The 19,863-nt window shown below is 31.0% G+C and overlaps 1 protein-coding gene and 1 pseudogene across 1 annotated transcript; both read right to left on the reverse strand.

The window, feature by feature from the left end:
* Positions 1-12,788: 12,788 nt before the first annotated feature.
* Positions 12,789-16,879, reverse strand: LOC109801561 (hydroxyproline O-galactosyltransferase GALT4-like). The gene is made up of 4 exons (XM_020362662.3): positions 16,826-16,879; positions 16,525-16,695; positions 13,183-13,290; positions 12,789-12,998 (listed from the first exon to the last, which is right to left on the reverse strand). The coding sequence occupies exons 1-4, from the start codon at positions 16,877-16,879 to the stop codon at positions 12,789-12,791; spliced, it is 543 nt and encodes a 180-aa protein (XP_020218251.2).
* LOC145953498 (hydroxyproline O-galactosyltransferase GALT6 pseudogene) lies at positions 16,594-18,945 on the reverse strand (annotated as a pseudogene).
* Positions 18,946-19,863: the final 918 nt, after the last annotated feature.

Consider the following 19,863-nt stretch of genomic DNA (forward strand, 5'->3'; position numbering starts at 1 on the left):
CCAGAGCGGTAAGGTCGTTCTTGCGCTGTTCGCTTGGTGAGACGGTTTCCAGGCTTTCTGCGTAGCATTGTCCCGCTACCTGTTGATTTGCTCTGATGGAGGTGATCTTCCCATCGTGCCCTGGAAATTTCATGGTGAGGTGTGGGGTGGACACCACCGCCCCGAGCTGATTTAGGGTTGGTCTGCTGATGATGACGTTATAGGAGGTGTCGGCTTCCACGAGTAGGTATCGTACCAAGACCTGTCTGGAAACTGGGGGTGCTCCGAAATTCGTCAGTAGGTCTACATATCCCCGAGTGTGAATGCTTGTCCCTGCAAAACCGACTAGAGGTTCGGTATGAGGTTGTATGAGAGAGTGGGGGATGTCTAACCTGAGGAATGTTGGCCAGTATAGGATGTCGGCCGAGCTTCCTTGGTCGACCAAAGTCTTGCGAACTTCCCAATTGGCCAATGCCACAGCTATGACCATGGGATCGTCTTGATTTCGGCTGACCCCGGCATAGTCGTCGTCGGTGAAAGTTATCACTGGCGAGTTCCGACGTAAAGCGCCGGTGGCGGAGTGTACGCGGTTGACCTTGTGCAGGTGTTTTTTCTGGGACAAGCTACTGGCGCCGCCTCCTGTGAAGCCTCCTGCGATTGTACCGACTAATCGGCTTAGGGGAGTTGACCCCGCTTCCTGGCCTGCCTCATCTCGCGCGGTCCCGCTGGGGTCGAGTTGAGGGTCGGAGGGGGGATCAGGGTGTCGCTATCGAGTTTAGGGGTGTTCATGGATCGATTTTTTCAAAAAACCGATCCAAACCGAACCGAACCGTTTTATAAAAGTGGATTGGTTAACCGATCCATTTTTTATAAAGTGAATCGGTTTGGTTTTCTTAAAATATGGATCGTTTTTTTTAAATTGGATCGGTTCGGTGCGGTGCAGTTATCCACTTTTTACTCATATATGGATCGGTTTTTTTAAAAAACCAAACCGAACCGAACCGATCCACTTTGTAAAAATGGATCGGATAACTGAACCGGTTTTATAAAGTGGTTCGGTTCGGATTTTTTTTCAAAATGGATCGGATTTTTCAATATGGATCGGATCGGTTATGGATCGGTTCGGATCAATTTGGATTTTTTGCACACCCCTAATCGAGTTTGAATGCGAGCTCTTGAGTTTTCTGCGTGCGAGGTTTGTAGGTCGACTTTGCTAGTCGGGCTTCTTAAGGCTGTATTGTCGCCGTTCATGGTGATTGAGTGCTCGTCTAGTACGGTTTCTGGTAGGGACCGTACAGGTGGCCGATAAGAGCTGTCTTGATCGGCCCCACGGTGGGCGCCAAATGTTCTTACCGGAATTTGGTCGTAGGGGTGATCCGTCCAGTAAGATCGGTGAGCCTCCTTTGCTTGATGTATTGGTGCTCCAAGATGGGGGAGGTACCTGCAAAAGAGACTCTGATGCCAAAGTTAGGGTTTGCATGAATAATAGTCTCATATATATAATGCACGTACCTTAGGGTGGTTTAGGTTTGCCTTGGGCCTTGGGCCTGAGATAAGGTATGTTATGATATGATATAGTTGAAGGGCGGATCTGGTCTGGGGCGAGATCCTCGGGTTCGAGTGTGATTTGCTCAAATACCGAGCTGACGTCGCGCAGCGCATGCCCGGGGTTGTTTTGTATTGCTAATCCGGGCTCGGAGCCCGGGTGCGAAGTACGGTTAGTACAAAATTATTTATCATAAATGTAAAATTTATAATTTATATGTTTAAAAATATTTATGTATACTAATTTTAAATATAGACATGTTTGTGTTCCCTGTATATACATAGACATTAAATTCCATAATTTAATATATATATAATACTAACAAAAATTAGTCCTTTTAGTAACAAAAAATACTCATTTCTATAAGAAAAAGTTATGGGTTCAATTTCTGTTATTGATATAAGGATCATAGAGTCTTGAAGTCTAACCTTGATGAGTCTATGAGACCCATGATCACTTAAATTTTTTTACATAAAAAATAGCTTATAAAATTAGTATAAATCTAATATATAATAAAATTATAAATTTAAAGTGGAATTAATGTCATAAATAAGAATATAAATTATTATAAATACAATGAAATTTATAATCCATGTAATTATTATAATACTTTTCTACGCATTAGTATAAAAATTAAAAAATAAAAAATTATAAAACACGATTGAAGGTGTACTATCCGTATCGCGAAGCCGAGCTCGAGCTCGGTATCACAGCGCAGATTGACATCAGACGCACGCTATACAACATCGGCCAAAACAAAGGCTCAATATCTGAGCAGACCATAATTGATCTCGGGTTCAAGGCCCAAAGAAACCCTAATTCACACTAAGGTACGTGCATTACTTATATGAGACCCATACATCCACAAACACTAACTTTAGCATCAGAGTCTCTTTTGTAGGTATCACCCCCACTTGGAACAGCAATCGTACCCAGCGAAGGAGGCTCACCAATCTTGCCTAGTAGATCGTCCCTATGACCGATCTCTGGTAAGAACAGAAGGTATGCATCTTGAACAAAGTGTGTTGATTAATGGATCTAAAGTTGATAATAGTCTCGAGTTTGAATTTTAAGTATGTATTTATATAAAGAAGAGTGTTATCAATGCATTTTGTTCAATATACTCTCTATAATTAGTTAAAATTAGTTGAAATAAAATTATAAAAAAAATGAGTCATTAAATAGTATATAAAATCTACAAAATTTTATGATTTTTATTAAATTTCAACTAATAAAAGATAAAGCTTATAAGAAAAACTCTACCACTCATAGAAGTCTATTCAAATTGGGTATGATTCACTACAAAAAAAAAATGCATATATTAAATTGTCATTATTTATCTTCTATTATGGCATTTTCAGTACCATCATTATATACATGTAAATTGTGACATTTAGAACTTTTATTTTTAAAATCGCTTACAATTCATTTAAAAATCGTGTTAATTTATGCATTTTTTTTCCTCCCGCATCTTTATTTTGGTTCCTCATTTCACTTTGCAACAAATCCTAAAGAAAAAATGTATTATCTCTTTAGAAAATTTCCCCCATTGAAGTTACCCATGTTGTTTACCATATACACTTGTTGTTTCTTTTTCACCATTTCACCCTTCTCACTTGCATCCATTGTTGTATCAATACTGGTTTCTCAACATCCTCTTTGTATCAGTACTGGTTTGATTAGTTGTCCAATTTTAAAAGAGTAATGGTATATCCTCCAAAACAATTGTCCGAAAAATTTTTCAAACACTTAAAAGATTGACGTTGATCAACTTACATATTTAACTTTTTTAAAAATTTAATCGTTCAAAGAATGTTTTGGAATTCAATATCGAAAGATTTAACATTCTTTATATTAAAATGGTTTGATGTTTACAAGTTAACAAATCAATCGCTAAACTTATTTTAGTCAAATCAGTTAAACCAATCTATCCCATTAAAACTATGACAAAAACAAGTAATTTGAAACAAGACACTAAATTCCTCTTCTTCATCACCTAATAACAACTTCTTTAATACATGAAAGTACATAGGAAAATAAAGTCAAAAAAAAAAATTATCATGTTTGTATGCAATTTTTCTCTATGTTACAAATTTACAAACTATATAAGTTTGTTCATTTGCCGATTCCTCAGTATCCAACTTTTTACTCTATATAAGATGATATACCTATGGCATCTATTCTTTTAGGTGGGGGTATGGATCAAAATGAGGGGAAAATACAAGTATCTTCTGTAATATTCAAAATTTTATTAAATAAAACAGGTTATTTTGATTTTAAATATTTATTGAGATTATTAGAAAGTTTATCATATTTTTATACGTATTTTTACTATTCATGTATACGTATTTTTACTATTCACATATACGTATTTTACTATTCACGTATACGTATACGTGAATAGTAAATGGCTGCTAAGGGTGGCACGAGGGAAGCAAGGTTCAATTTTATAATTAATTTGAATATTTTAATGAATAGTGCATAGTAACTTATAATATTATTTTAATGAATAGTGCATAGTGCATAGTAACTTCAAAATTTCTATAAATAGGGGCTTAAGGTTTTGAAAATTCAGAATTCTAGAGAGAAGGAAATTCTGGAGAAATAGAGAGAGAAAGTAAGAGAGAGAGAAGGAGAAAGAAAAGGAGGTTCTGCTCTAGTGCCTTGTTTAAGGAGAAAGAGGAAGAGATTCTGCCCAAGTTTTTAGAGAGATATTGCACTAGTTTCAACTCCTACTTATCTAGGTAAGGGGGAGGAGAACCTTATCTTTTTAAAATTTTATATACTATTATGTATAATTATTTATGCATTTATTTGATTATATTTATTTAGTGGGGTGCCCCTAACCTCACTATATTTATATATTTATTCAGTAAGGTGTTTCTAACTGCACTATATTTATATATTTATTCAGTGAGGTGTTCTTAACCTCATTTAACTACTTAACTTTTAATTACTATGTTATTGTTATATTTATTCAGTGAGGTGTTCTTAACCTCATTTAACTACTTAACTTTTAATTACAATGTTTATTTATGTTATTATTATATTTATTCAGTGAGGTGTTCCTAACCTCATCTAACTACTTAACTTTTAATTACTATGTTATTGTTATATTTATTCAGTGAGGTGTTCTTAACCTCATTTAACTACTTAACTTTTAATTACAATGTTTATTTATGTTATTATTATATTTATTCAGTGAGGTGTTCCTAACCTCATCTAACTACTTAACTTTTAATTACTATGTTATTGTTATAATTATTCAGTGAGGTGTTCTTAACCTCATTTAACTACTTAACTTTTAATTACAATGTTTATTTATGTTATTATTATATTTATTCAGTGAGGTGTTCCTAACCTCATCTAACTACTTAACTTTTAATTACTATGTTATTGTTATATTTATTCAGTGAGGTGTTCCTAACCTCATCTAACTATTTAACTTTTAATTATTATGTTTATTTATTTACGTTATTATTTAGTGGGGTGTTTCTAACCTCATATATTTGTTTAACCTTTAATTACTATTACTTATTCTATGATTATTCTTAAATCTATTTTGAGTAATTTTTTTTATGATTAATATAATTTGTTAAAATGTCTTTTACTCATTTTAAAGATAATTAATACTCTATGGCCATAGACGATAAAGTTTGAATTATTTGTAGCTGGAGGTTTAACCTTGGGGATTTAAATGAGTAAGAAATGGAGGTGGAATAATTTTTGGTTGGTGTTATAATGATGCTCATTTATCCTGACTAGTCACTACAAGTATAATTCAAATTTTATTGTATCAAGAAAATCTAATATTTAATCTGTATAAATATATATTTATATATATATATATGTTAAAATTTTATACATAAATAATTATGTTTATTCGTTCGAATTATTGTATTTATTGGATATTGTTCTTACTCCTTTCTTTTCTTTGTTTTTTTTTTAATTAAATATATTATAAATAGATGGATCAACTTGAGATTCCAGATCATTTTGCTGTTATTGTTACTGCTGTCCTACATGGAAGGAAATTGGAATACGGAGGCTATTTGATGGATCTGTTATAACTTTACTTGTCAATCATATTATTTTAATTGTAATTTTCTTTCCGTTATGAATATATATATTGTATTAATAGAGTAAGGAAAATGAATAATGTGTAAAATAATACGTTATTCTAAATATTTTAGAACGATATGTTATGTATTAAATTCACAAGATATTCTTTTCTTTACTTTTATTTTTATTAAATAAATATATAGATATTGTTAATGATATAATTATAAAATATTATAAAATTTTATAATTTTATATTGTATAATTTGGGTATTAGAATTAGGCGTTACATTTAATGGTATCAAAGCAACGTTCCATGTGTAACTTGGGGAAATGTGCTAACCATGTTTCTATTATAAGCTAATCTATAAAATTACAGATGGCAGGAAGAAGGAATACCGAACTAACAGAGGCTGTACAAGCTATTAGGGACATGGTTGCCGCCTTGTTAAGGAATCAACCACCAGGAAGAACAGGAGAGTCACAAGGACTTGTAGAATTCAGAAGCAATAACCCTTCCCAATTTGATGGAGGATACAATCCTGAAAAAGCTGAATTATGGATTAAAGAAATAGAAAAAATATTTCGAGCTATGAACTGTCCTGACAACCAAAAAGTAAATTATGCAGTATTTATGTTAGTAGGAGAAGCAGAATATTGGTGGGATAGTACCAGGAGATTATTAGAAGGAGGGGGAATAATCATTACATGGGAAGTATTTAAAACCAAATTTTTTGAAAAATATTTTCCTAATGATGTTAGGAGGGCTAAAGAAATAGAATTTATGCAGTTAAAACAAGGGAATATGACAGTGGGAGAATATGCTTCTAAGTTTGAGGAATTGGGAAAATACTCTACTTTCTTTTATCACCCTGATGAGAGGATGAAGTGTATTAAATTCGAGGATGGACTTAGATCAGAATTAAGAAAGGCAGTAGGGATATTGGAAATCTCTGATTTTCCCACATTAATACACAAGTGTCGATTTTTGGAAGGTTTTGATCATAATAAGGATAATAGACCAAAATCTTTTGGCCCTCAATTTAGTAAGAAAAGGGATAATGAAAGAAAACCTTATGTTCGACCACAATGGAAACCCCAATCTTCTCAATTTGCAGGAAATTCCAGTAGGTCCATTAATAATCAAGCCAAGTGTTTTAAGTGTGGACAGGGTCATTATACTAAAGATTGTCATCTCAAAGGACCTGTTTGTTTCAAGTGTGGAAAGCCTGGTCATGTATTTTCTGAGTGTGGACAACCAAAGACGCACGTGAATATTTCCGGATCCAAACCAAGACCTTCTACAACTGGAAGAGTTTACACCATGACCGGAACTGAAGCTGCTCAAAACAACGATCTAATACAAGGTAAATGTTTCATTAAAGGCAAAACTTTAAATGTACTGTATGATTCAGGCGCAACTCATTCTTTTATCTCCAATAATTGTGTTCAATACCTCCAATTACCAATTTCTTCTTTAGAGAATAATTTGATTGTTTCAACCCCTACAAACAAATCTGTAATTGCCAATAAGGTTTGTTCAGACTGTCCTATTTTTATTGGCGATAAAAAATTTCTTGTAAATTTGATCTGCTTACCTTTATCACAATTAGATGTGATTTTAGGTATGAACTGGTTATCTTCCAACCACGTTCTTCTTAATTGTGCAGAAAAGTCTATAATATTTTCTGATCCTAAGGACCTATCAATTTCATTATCTAAACCAATAAACAAGTTTCCTTGGGGTAAAGTTCAAGGATATTTAATCTTATCCTCTATGGAAGCTAAAGAGGAAGTCAACTTGAAAGATATAGCTGTCGTTCAAAATTTTCCTGAAGTCTTTCCTAATGATATTCCTGGTTTGCCACCTGACAGAGAGATTGAATTTTCGATTGATTTAATACCTGGAACTGGACCAATTTCAATGGCACCCTATAGGATGTCACCTTCTGAATTAGCTGAGTTGAAGAAACAATTAGAGGAGTTACTTGAAAAACAATTCATACGCCCTAGTGTATCACCTTGGGGGGCTCCTGTTTTGTTAGTCAAAAAGAAAGATGGAAGCTTTAGACTGTGTGTGGACTATCGGCAATTAAATAAGTTTACCATAAAGAATAAATACCCTCTTCCTAGGATAGATGATTTGATGGATCAATTAAAAGGAGCCACTGTATTTTCTAAGATAGATCTAAGATCAGGATACCATCAAATCAAAGTGAAAGCTGAAGACATACAGAAAACTGCATTTAGAACAAGGTATGGTCATTATGAATATCAAGTAATGCCTTTTGGAGTAACCAATGCACCTGCAGTGTTCATGGATTATATGAATAGGATTTTTCGTCCGTATTTAGACCATTTTGTGGTGGTCTTTATAGATGATATCCTCATATATTCTCGAACTCATGAAGAGCATGAAGAACACCTTCAAACTGTTCTCCAAATCCTGAAAGACAAACAACTGTATGCCAAACTTTCTAAGTGTGAATTTTGGTTAGAGGAGGTTAAGTTTTTAGGACATGTGATTTCCAAAGATGGAGTGTCTGTGGATCCATCTAAGGTAGAAGCAGTTCTACTATGGGAACCTCCAAAGACGGTAACAGAAATCCGTAGTTTTTTGGGTTTGGCAGGATATTACAGGAGATTCATTGAGGGATTTTCTAAAATAGCTATGCCTTTAACTCAACTCACCAAGAAAGGACAACCCTTTGAGTGGACCGAAAAATGTGAGAATAGTTTTCAGGAGCTTAAGAAAAGATTAACTACTACACCAGTCTTAGCCTTACCCAATCCTAATGGACAATTTGTCATATTTTGTGATGCCTCAAAAATGGGATTAGGGTGTGTTCTTATGCAAGATAGAAGGGTAGTAGCATATGCTTCTAGACAGTTAAGAGCTCATGAAAGGAATTACCCAACCCATGATCTAGAACTAGCTGCCATTGTTTTTGCACTCAAAATATGGAGACATTATGTGTATGGTGGTAAGTTTGATGTTTTTAGTGATCATAAGAGTTTGAAATATTTATTTGATCAAAAGGAACTGAATATGAGACAAAGAAGGTGGATGGAATTTTTGAAAGATTATGATTTTGAATTACATTACCATCCAGGGAAAGCCAATGTTGTGGCTGATGCACTGAGTAGAAAATCCTTACATGTCTCCTCATTAATGATTCAAGAGATGAATTTGATAGAAAAATTTAGAGACATGAGTTTATCAACTACGGTAAGTCAAGATAAAATACAATTGCATGCGGTTCAAATTACTAGTGACTTACATGAACAAATTGGTGAGGCTCAGGTAGTTGATAAATTCATTCAGAAGAAAAAGAGGTTGATAGGTCAAAAGGATGGTGAAAAGTTCGATTTAGATCAAAGAGGAGTTTTGAGATTTAATAATAGGATATGTGTACCAAATGATTCAGAAATTAAGAAAATAATTTTAGGTGAGGCACATAAGAGCAAGTTGAGCATACACCCTGGGGCAACAAAGATGTATCAAGATCTCAAAAGAATGTTTTGGTGGCCCAAAATGAAAAAGGAAATAGCACAATATGTGGCTACATGTTTGATTTGTCAAAAAGCTAAGATAGAACACCAAAAGCCAGCAGGAATGTTACAACCCTTAGATATACCTGAATGGAAATGGGACAGTATAGCAATGGATTTTGTAGTTGGTTTACCACGAACAATTCATAAGTTTGATTCCATATGGGTTATTGTGGATAGACTAACAAAATCTGCTCATTTCTTACCCATCAACATTAGGTATTCTCTAGAAAAATTGACTGAACTGTATATAAGAGAGATTGTAAGGTTGCATGGGGTACCATCTAGCATAATATCTGATAGGGATCCTAGATTCACTTCTAGATTTTGGGGAAGTTTACATCAAGCATTAGGAACTAAGCTTCGTCTTAGCTCTGCATATCATCCTCAAGCAGATGGACAATCAGAAAGAACCATACAATCCCTAGAAGATTTATTAGAGCTTGTGTGCTAGAGAATTCTGGTAGTTGGGACAAATACTTGCCTCTGATTGAATTCACTTATAACAACAGTTTCCATTCTAGCATAGGTATGGCACCCTATGAAGCTTTATATGGAAGAAGGTGTAGAACTCCTTTGTGCTGGTTTGAGACAGGAGAGAATTTAATCTTGGGTCCTGAATTGGTGCAACAAACCACGGAAAAGATCAAAATGATTCAAGAAAAATTGAGAATGACTCAAAGCAGACAAAAAAGTTATGCTGATAAAAGAAGACGACCTCTTGAATTCCAGGAAGGTGATCATGTATTTTTGAAAGTTACACCAACAGCTGGTATTGGTAGGGTAATGAAATCAAAGAAACTCACTCCTCGATTTATTGGTCCTTATCAAATCCTTAGAAAAATAGGTCCTGTTGCTTACCAAATTTCTCTACCACCTTTTCTTTCTAATCTCCATAATGTCTTCCATGTGTCTCAGTTAAGAAAATATATTTCTGACCCTTCTCATATAATAATGCCTGATACAGTACAATTAAAGGATAACCTTACATTTGAAACAATGCCTGTACAGATCGCAGACAGGAGGATCAAGCAGTTGAGAGGCAAACTGATTACACTGGTAAAGGTAATCTGGAATGATGTTACTGGAGATGCTACTTGGGAACTCGAAGAAGAAGTTAAGAAAAATTATCCTTACTTATTTTAAGCAATAAAAATTTCGAGGACGAAATTTCTGTAAGTAGGGGAGAATTGTAATATTCAAAATTTTATTAAATAAAACAGGTTATTTTGATTTTAAATATTTATTGAGATTATTAGAAAGTTTATCATATTTTTATACGTATTTTTACTATTCATGTATACGTATTTTTACTATTCACATATACGTATTTTACTATTCACGTATACGTATACGTGAATAGTAAATGGCTGCTAAGGGTGGCACGAGGGAAGCAAGGTTCAATTTTATAATTAATTTGAATATTTTAATGAATAGTGCATAGTAACTTATAATATTATTTTAATGAATAGTGCATAGTGCATAGTAACTTCAAAATTTCTATAAATAGGGGCCTAAGGTTTTGAAAATTCAGAATTCTAGAGAGAAGGAAATTCTGGAGAAATAGAGAGAGAAAGTAAGAGAGAGAGAAGGAGAAAGAAAAGGAGGTTCTGCTCTAGTGCCTTGTTTAAGGAGAAAGAGGAAGAGATTCTGCCCAAGTTTTTAGAGAGATATTGCACTAGTTTCAACTCCTACTTATCTAGGTAAGGGGGAGGAGAACCTTATCTTTTTAAAATTTTATATACTATTATGTATAATTATTTATGCATTTATTTGATTATATTTATTTAGTGGGGTGCCCCTAACCTCACTATATTTATATATTTATTCAGTAAGGTGTTTCTAACTGCACTATATTTATATATTTATTCAGTGAGGTGTTCTTAACCTCATTTAACTACTTAACTTTTAATTACTATGTTATTGTTATATTTATTCAGTGAGGTGTTCTTAACCTCATTTAACTACTTAACTTTTAATTACAATGTTTATTTATGTTATTATTATATTTATTCAGTGAGGTGTTCCTAACCTCATCTAACTACTTAACTTTTAATTACTATGTTATTGTTATATTTATTCAGTGAGGTGTTCTTAACCTCATTTAACTACTTAACTTTTAATTACAATGTTTATTTATGTTATTATTATATTTATTCAGTGAGGTGTTCCTAACCTCATCTAACTACTTAACTTTTAATTACTATGTTATTGTTATAATTATTCAGTGAGGTGTTCTTAACCTCATTTAACTACTTAACTTTTAATTACAATGTTTATTTATGTTATTATTATATTTATTCAGTGAGGTGTTCCTAACCTCATCTAACTACTTAACTTTTAATTACTATGTTATTGTTATATTTATTCAGTGAGGTGTTCCTAACCTCATCTAACTATTTAACTTTTAATTATTATGTTTATTTATTTACGTTATTATTTAGTGGGGTGTTTCTAACCTCATATATTTGTTTAACCTTTAATTACTATTACTTATTCTATGATTATTCTTAAATCTATTTTGAGTAATTTTTTTTATGATTAATATAATTTGTTAAAATGTCTTTTACTCATTTTAAAGATAATTAATACTCTATGGCCATAGACGATAAAGTTTGAATTATTTGTAGCTGGAGGTTTAACCTTGGGGATTTAAATGAGTAAGAAATGGAGGTGGAATAATTTTTGGTTGGTGTTATAATGATGCTCATTTATCCTGACTAGTCACTACAAGTATAATTCAAATTTTATTGTATCAAGAAAATCTAATATTTAATCTGTATAAATATATATTTATATATATATATATGTTAAAATTTTATACATAAATAATTATGTTTATTCGTTCGAATTATTGTATTTATTGGATATTGTTCTTACTCCTTTCTTTTCTTTGTTTTTTTTTAATTAAATATATTATAAATAGATGGATCAACTTGAGATTCCAGATCATTTTGCTGTTATTGTTACTGCTGTCCTACATGGAAGGAAATTGGAATACGGAGGCTATTTGATGGATCTGTTATAACTTTACTTGTCAATCATATTATTTTAATTGTAATTTTCTTTCCGTTATGAATATATATATTGTATTAATAGAGTAAGGAAAATGAATAATGTGTAAAATAATACGTTATTCTAAATATTTTAGAACGATATGTTATGTATTAAATTCACAAGATATTCTTTTCTTTACTTTTATTTTTATTAAATAAATATATAGATATTGTTAATGATATAATTATAAAATATTATAAAATTTTATAATTTTATATTGTATAATTTGGGTATTAGAATTAGGCGTTACATCTTCCGTCATTTCAAAGTAAGAAACCCCGAACTCTCTTAAAAAGAAGAACAAAATTTATATACAATTAATTCTTTGTATGACTCTCTAATCATATAGTTGGGATTGTCTTAGTACTTTGGATAATTATTTAAAAAAAAACTTTCATTGTATAGATTAACAAGGTAAAAATCTAATTTTGATGCGAAAATAACACAAACAACACCTATATATGAACTAAATATAAGTTTTATCCTAAAAAAAATTTACGTAACTACAGAGATATATTATAATCATATACTCCTAACTAGTTGTGCATAATTCTTTTTTCCTTATTGTATACATCACTTATACCTACTTCATGTGTCATCTCATGTTGCAACAAAGTGGTTTTCCTTGATGTCGCAATTTTTCCCACATGCATATCATTTGTCGTGGTGATTGATAATGTGCAGTGTAGTAATCATAATAGCACCCAAATTGGCAGAACTTCAAGTTGTGCACATACTCTACTGGTCCTGAGTTGTTGAACTGCTCCACCCACATTCCCATGCTCACATCCTCCATTTTAAATAACTGCACCTTGTTGAAATTGGTTAATTATGTCAAAAAATATATGTGCACAAACTAAGAGATATTAACACATTCTTATGCATGCATGCATGCATGTGTGGTGCACAAAACCAAAGAAGAGAGATAGAGATTGGTAGATAGAATCAAGAACAGATGGACAATAAGGATGGTTTACAAACATGCATACCTTTAATCTACGCTTCTCAAATTCATATACAACGAATTGAGCAATGTCAGCTGAGATTAAGTAGCCTGGACCATTAGCATAGATAGGATATTCTTTGCCTACCCATTCCTGAAAGTTAGGACAAAAAGAAAAATGTCAGCAAAGATCAATGTCTCCGCACAACCAACATGAATTCAAAGTCGTCACAAAAGATACCAAAAGACCCCAACAGTGAATGTCATAAATTCATAAAGATCAATGAGCGAAAATTGAAGTCAATCAATTGAACTCGTAAACTATCATAAACTCATTTGACAACAAATATCAAATGACTTAAACTATTAATTAAAGTTGGTCAGTAATCAGTTATTAGTATCAAATAACAATATAGAGCAATCAACCCCACATATATGTATAGCACATAGTGGGGATGGTCGCTATTTTGAATTTCCATATACAAATTAAACAATGTATATTGTATATATAAATGGTTAGGAATTAAAACAAATACTCAAAATTCATGACATGTTTATGTGAACAACCAGAATGATATCCGTGCATTTAGATGGGTTACTCTCACTTTTACGTATGTTAAAAATATATTTGTTCATAAAATTATTATTTTTATATTAAGATAAATCATTAATTGTTTGAGTTTTTTTTTTCAAAAATATAAAAAGATAACATAGTTAAAAGCATTAAATTTTTCAATAATTTAAATTATTTTTTCAAAATTAATCTTATCTCTTTTCAGTTAATCATTTTTCACCTGAATAATTAATATTTTTAATTTTATAATGTGAAATATTAAATATATTTGATTATTTAACAACTATATTATAAATAAAAATTTATTACAACTATATCCAATCCCACGTAACAAAGTGAGTTTAAAAATTTAACCCACTCCATTTTTTTTTGGGTATAGTAATCCACTCAGATTAATAATTAAAAATTTAATATTTTTTTATGAATTTAATATATGTCAAACATTTAAATTTTGTAACAACATATAAAAGTTTTGGATCACATAAAATTTATCACCATTATTTTTATTTATAGTATATAAAACCCATTTGACATTTACAATAACGGTAATTGAAATCATTATATAATAATAATAATACTATTTTAAAATAATAACATAATAATAAAAGTTAGTAAGATCCTAAACATAATAATATATGATAATAAATTAATTACCATTAGAATAATGATAAATATCAAATTCTTCTGAATAGAAAAATAATCATTGTAACATTAGAATACATGGGTTTCAATATATCTTTTTCTTCTAAGTCTTTCAAACCTTTTAATCTTATAAAATTTTATTAGAGTTTAGTATATTAATATATTAGTTTTGTAGTAATTCTATTTTTATTTATTTTATATTTATTTAAATACATATAAATGTTTAATATTTATGATATTGAAAGTCGAAGTGACAAAATACCCTAGGTCCTGTCCTACCTAGTTAAGTGAATTCAAAAATTCAATTCACTCTATTTAATAATTAAAAAATTATATATATATATATATATATATATATATATATATATATATATGTATGATATTTATTGAAAGTTAAATAAATAAACTTATTTTTTAATAATAATTAATTTAGACACAATAAATGAAATAAGAAATTCAATAATTACAAAAATGAAAATTTTAAAATTAATACTTGAACAAATAAGATTTTTTAAATTATCCAGCTTAAAAGAAGAAAAAAAACGTTGAAAAATAATTATAAATTTAAATTTTTAGCTTAAAAAACAACTCATTTTTCAGAAGAATATTTTCTTTTTTACAAATTCAATATTTTTCAATCACGATAAAGCTTTAATATGCTTTAATAACATGAAAAATTTAGACCATGTAAAATTTATCACCATTATTTTTATCTATAGTATATAAAACTCATTTAGCTATTACAATAAATGTGATTAAAATCATTGTATAGTGATAAGACTATATAAAATAATATTCTAATAATTTTATATAATAAAAGTTATTATTACAATAATAAAAAATAGTAAGATGCTAAATATCAAAATTAACATTAGAATAATGATAAATAAGTTAATTATATATATGAGTATAAATATATCTTTCTCTTCTAAATCTTTTAAACTATTTTATCTTAAATTATTTTATTAGAATTTATAATATTATTATATTAGTTGTGTAGTAATGATATTTTATTTATTTTTAATTTGTTTAAATTTATATAATAGATTAACATTAATGGTATTGAAAATCGGATAACAAAATGTGTCATGCCCTATCCCGTCTCGTTTTGCTAAGTGAGTTTAAAAATCTAACCCACTCTGTTTAATAATTATTATTATTATATATATAATATTTACTAAAAAATAATAAACTTAATTTTTCAGTAATAATTAATTTAGACACAATAAATGAAATACAAAAATTCAAGAATTATAAAAATCAAAGTTTTAAAATCATTACTTGAGCAAATAAGAATTTTTAAATTATCCAACTTAAAAGAGAAATAATTTTTCTTGAGAAATACTTGTGATATTGGAAGTCGAAATTACAAAATATCTCATGTCTTACCTCGTTTGATCCTATCCTACTTAGCTTAGTGAGTTCAGAAATCTAACTCGCTTTATTTAAAAATTATAAATATAATTATAAGAAAATTGTCATATAATGACATAATATATATCACTAAAAAGTACTTTTATCCATAAACTAAATACAATATATCTTGCTATATTGTTAAAAGGTATTGATATAGATTATAATAATACACAAAATATGTTATTAAATTACATTTAAAATAAACACTTAAATTATGTATAGCTAAATGTCAAATATATATATATATATATATATATATATTATATTATATTTATAATGATAAATTTTGTATGTCATTAAATGTTATATTTTTGTAGTGTATATATAATAATTATTGAAAATTAAATAAATAAACTTAAGTTTTTTTAGTAATAATTAATTTAGACATAATAAATGGAATACAAAAATTCAGGCATTGTAAAAATGAAAATTTTAAAAAGATTACTTTAACATATAAGAATTTTCAAATTATCCAACCTAAAAAAACCATATAAATTGCTGAGAAATATTTATAATATTGGAAATTAGAGTGACAAAATGTCTCGTGTCTCGTTCTATCCCATTTATTTAAGTGAGTTCAAAAATTCAACCCACTCTATTTAATAATTATAAAGTTTATATATAATATTTATTCAAAATTAAATAAATAAACTTAATTTTTCAGTAATACTTAATTTACACATAATAAATGGAATTAAAAAATTCAAGAATTATAAAAATTAAAATTTTAAAAGTAAAAAATGATGGTAATTGTACCTCATAAGTTACAGCCCATTTCCCATAGCGAAGAGGCCTATGGTGGTAATTCATATTTCCCATGTAGAGACTTCTCCTTTGAACTTGTCTTGCTTCGTTTAAGATAGAATCCACTCTCACAAATGTGTCATCATCGCATTTCATGATATACTTGGCAACCACAGTATGAATCTGCAAGATGCATATTCAATAATAATCAATGAAAATGCAAGATAAAAGAAAGGGTAAAATATTAAAAAAACAAAAAACAAAAAACAAGTGTGTACCTAAATAAGCAACATATAACTCCTACCATACTCACCCCATATTCACATATAGCTATGGTTTTCAACACAACAAGGTCATAATGATCCATGTATGGGACTATAACAATATCACCAAAATACTCTGCTTCTTTCTTTATGTCCACATTTATATCCTTCTTTGCATGCTATCATATAAAAAATAATAAAAATAAAAGAAAAGTCAGAAAAAATACTATGTAATTGTGAATTCTTTTTTAGCATTATTTGGGATTAGAAGATGCAATGACATTTCACCAAGGCCACAAAAAATCGAGCCACGACATGAGAAGATTTGATTAGTTTATGTTGCATCCAGGACTTCCTTACTGCCATCCGATCAGCAAAATGGTTTCCAGCAGAAAGAATACCAATGAAAAGCTCCACATTCACATTGTGAAGAGGAGAAGCTTTCCACTTAGGAAACAATTCAAGATGCATCTGTGGAGCATAACTAGGATGTGTTGTAGGTAAGGAAGCAACAAATACAGAATGCATAAGGAGATATGATTATTGATTAGTGTACCCACCACGCGATAGGGAAAAGATGTCACATGTCTCCCGTCCACACTAACATGGTAACCTTCTATGCCAACACTTATTGTCAGAACAAATAACTTGCCCTCTGCAAAAGGATATGGCCAATCTACAGTCGCCTCATTTTTTCTTCCTATCAATCTGTTTTGCCACCATGTTTCCTTCCACTCTTCAAAATGCTGCTTGTTATCACGAATCCACTTTTCACATTTCACATGCCCATCAACTTCACAAAAATAACGAATTTAGCACATGCCTTGAAACAAGAAATGCATAAGTGAAAAAAAGCAAGCATCCAAAATGTCCACATTCACAAAAGATAATGAAAACAACATCTAAAATCTTCTCTCTTTTCTCCTTTGAACTTAAATTTGATCCCTATTCAAGGTAAAGTTACACTATCCTCAAGTCAGGCTTTCCATATAGTACTAACAATAGTCAGCGACAACAGAAATCTTACCCCACAAGGTGAGGCTAGTTAAATAGGTCACACAACATTTAGTTCAGTTATAGACTAAGTTATGATAGTCAAACTTTAATAATTTGACAAAATTCAACAGTCCTATAATGTATTAAAATAGGATCAAAATTAAATCCTTTTTCTTTTTTTCCAACACACACATAGACAATCCCACTCTCAAACCAACTCCAACGAGATAAAGAGTGCCCCCATTGTCATTCACAATGAAAACTCCAAAATCCACTTCACTTGCAACCCCAAACTAGGCAAACCCTTTGCACCGAAAGATCTGACATTGAATGTCATCATCATGCATGACCATAGTGAAACACCACACCTAACTTTTCTCCTATCCTGAATTCAACTAAGAAACACATGATGATAATGATACATCTTAAACAACCACTCACCAGTTTCCTCATCCGTGTGAGACTTCCACCCCTCACACCTGAGAGCAGAACCCCATTGCATCTTATAACAAGTGTTCTGCTCAATCACAGGCTCCCCACTCCAATCCCCTCTCAACCTTGGATTGAAATGCAAAATCCTTGGAGGCTCCTCTTTCTCATCGACCTTCAACCCTTGCAAATCTATCATGAACTGAGACACCATCAATGCCTCATCCCCATCCCTCACAATCGCTATCTTAGGGTCCCTTTCAGCACGTGCCCATCGCGGTGTACCCACCACAGTCACGTGCGACCAAAGTTTTAGCCCGCACGGCAACACCATCACCCCCTTAAACCTCTCTTGGAACTCCACCCCTGAAATGGAAATCGATTCTGGGCATGAGTCCGACCCATTTCCGATAACCTTAAACATGTTCCTCAAGTTCTCTGTTTTCTCATTCTCCATTTCCCTCCAAAGCTTCTCCCCTGCCACCCATGCATGTCGCGCCACCTTGTGCAGTTTCAAACCCTCGGTGAAGCTCTTGTTGAACCTCAAAGTGGAGACTTTCTCCAACTTTAGCCCTCTGGGTCCTCGAATTTTGAGTCCCTTGTGCAATTCTTCAAGGGACAGCGACACAGGCATCGACACTGCGTCAGTGAGGAAAACGGTGCTATTTTTTAATCCAAGCCCAGCTATGAACACGACAACGATTTCAAAGCTCATGAAGAGCAAGTAAACGAGCAACACCACCATGAAAATGTGAAAAAGTGTGAGCCTGTTGGGTTTCACAAACGGGTCTAGTTTACTACCCCTCTTCATTGGTGTTCCGCTTTGTGAAGAGAAATACGAAACTTGCGCAATGGGTAGAGAAAAAAAAAAAGTGGAAAAGCTTTCTTCTTGTTGCTCCAATCACATGAACATTTTTATAAACATGGGAAACAGAGAATGGGGAATGAGTGAAACTATGAAAGTTGAAAGCTTGTGAAATTGTGTGGCTTTGTGAAAAGTTTGAATTGTCATTTCTATTATTGCAATAAAAACAGAATCATAGAAAGTAAAGGGCAAGGAGATCACAAATTCACAATTATGATGCCATGGAACTGATGCATGTTAGCGTTCTTCATTAGTTCAGTTTGAAACAATGTTATAAAAACCGACCGAGTCATCTACCCGGTCTAATCATAAAACCGGATCATCACTTATTAAAATAGTTAAATTGGTACATATTAAAAAATTAAAAATAAAATAATATATATATATATATATATAATTGATATTATTTAAGATATTTCATAAATTAAATAAAATTATTGACATACTAGATGAAAAATATTACATGTTTAAACTTTAAATTTAATATCACAAGCTATAATAACACAATTCCATACTTCAAATATAAAAACATTTTCATTATAAAGTAGTAAATATCCAAAATAGTAATCAAAATTTATGCAAGATATCAACACTTCAAAATATAACTTTTATAAAGATCAAACAGGTTTTAAAAAAAATGATTTTTTAGATTTTATTTTTGAATTTTTTTTTGAAAACCAGACCTGTTCACCGATTTTATTTTATTTTTTTGTGAAAACCAGTTCATTTAATTCAGTTAGATCCAATTTAACTACATAACTAATCTGATTAGCAAGCCATTCAGATTCTGACACCGGT

The sequence above is a fragment of the Cajanus cajan genome, chromosome 11, assembly GCF_000230855.2.
Source record: "Cajanus cajan strain Asha chromosome 11, NIPB_CcT2T_4, whole genome shotgun sequence".
NCBI classification, from domain to species: domain Eukaryota; kingdom Viridiplantae; phylum Streptophyta; class Magnoliopsida; order Fabales; family Fabaceae; genus Cajanus; species Cajanus cajan.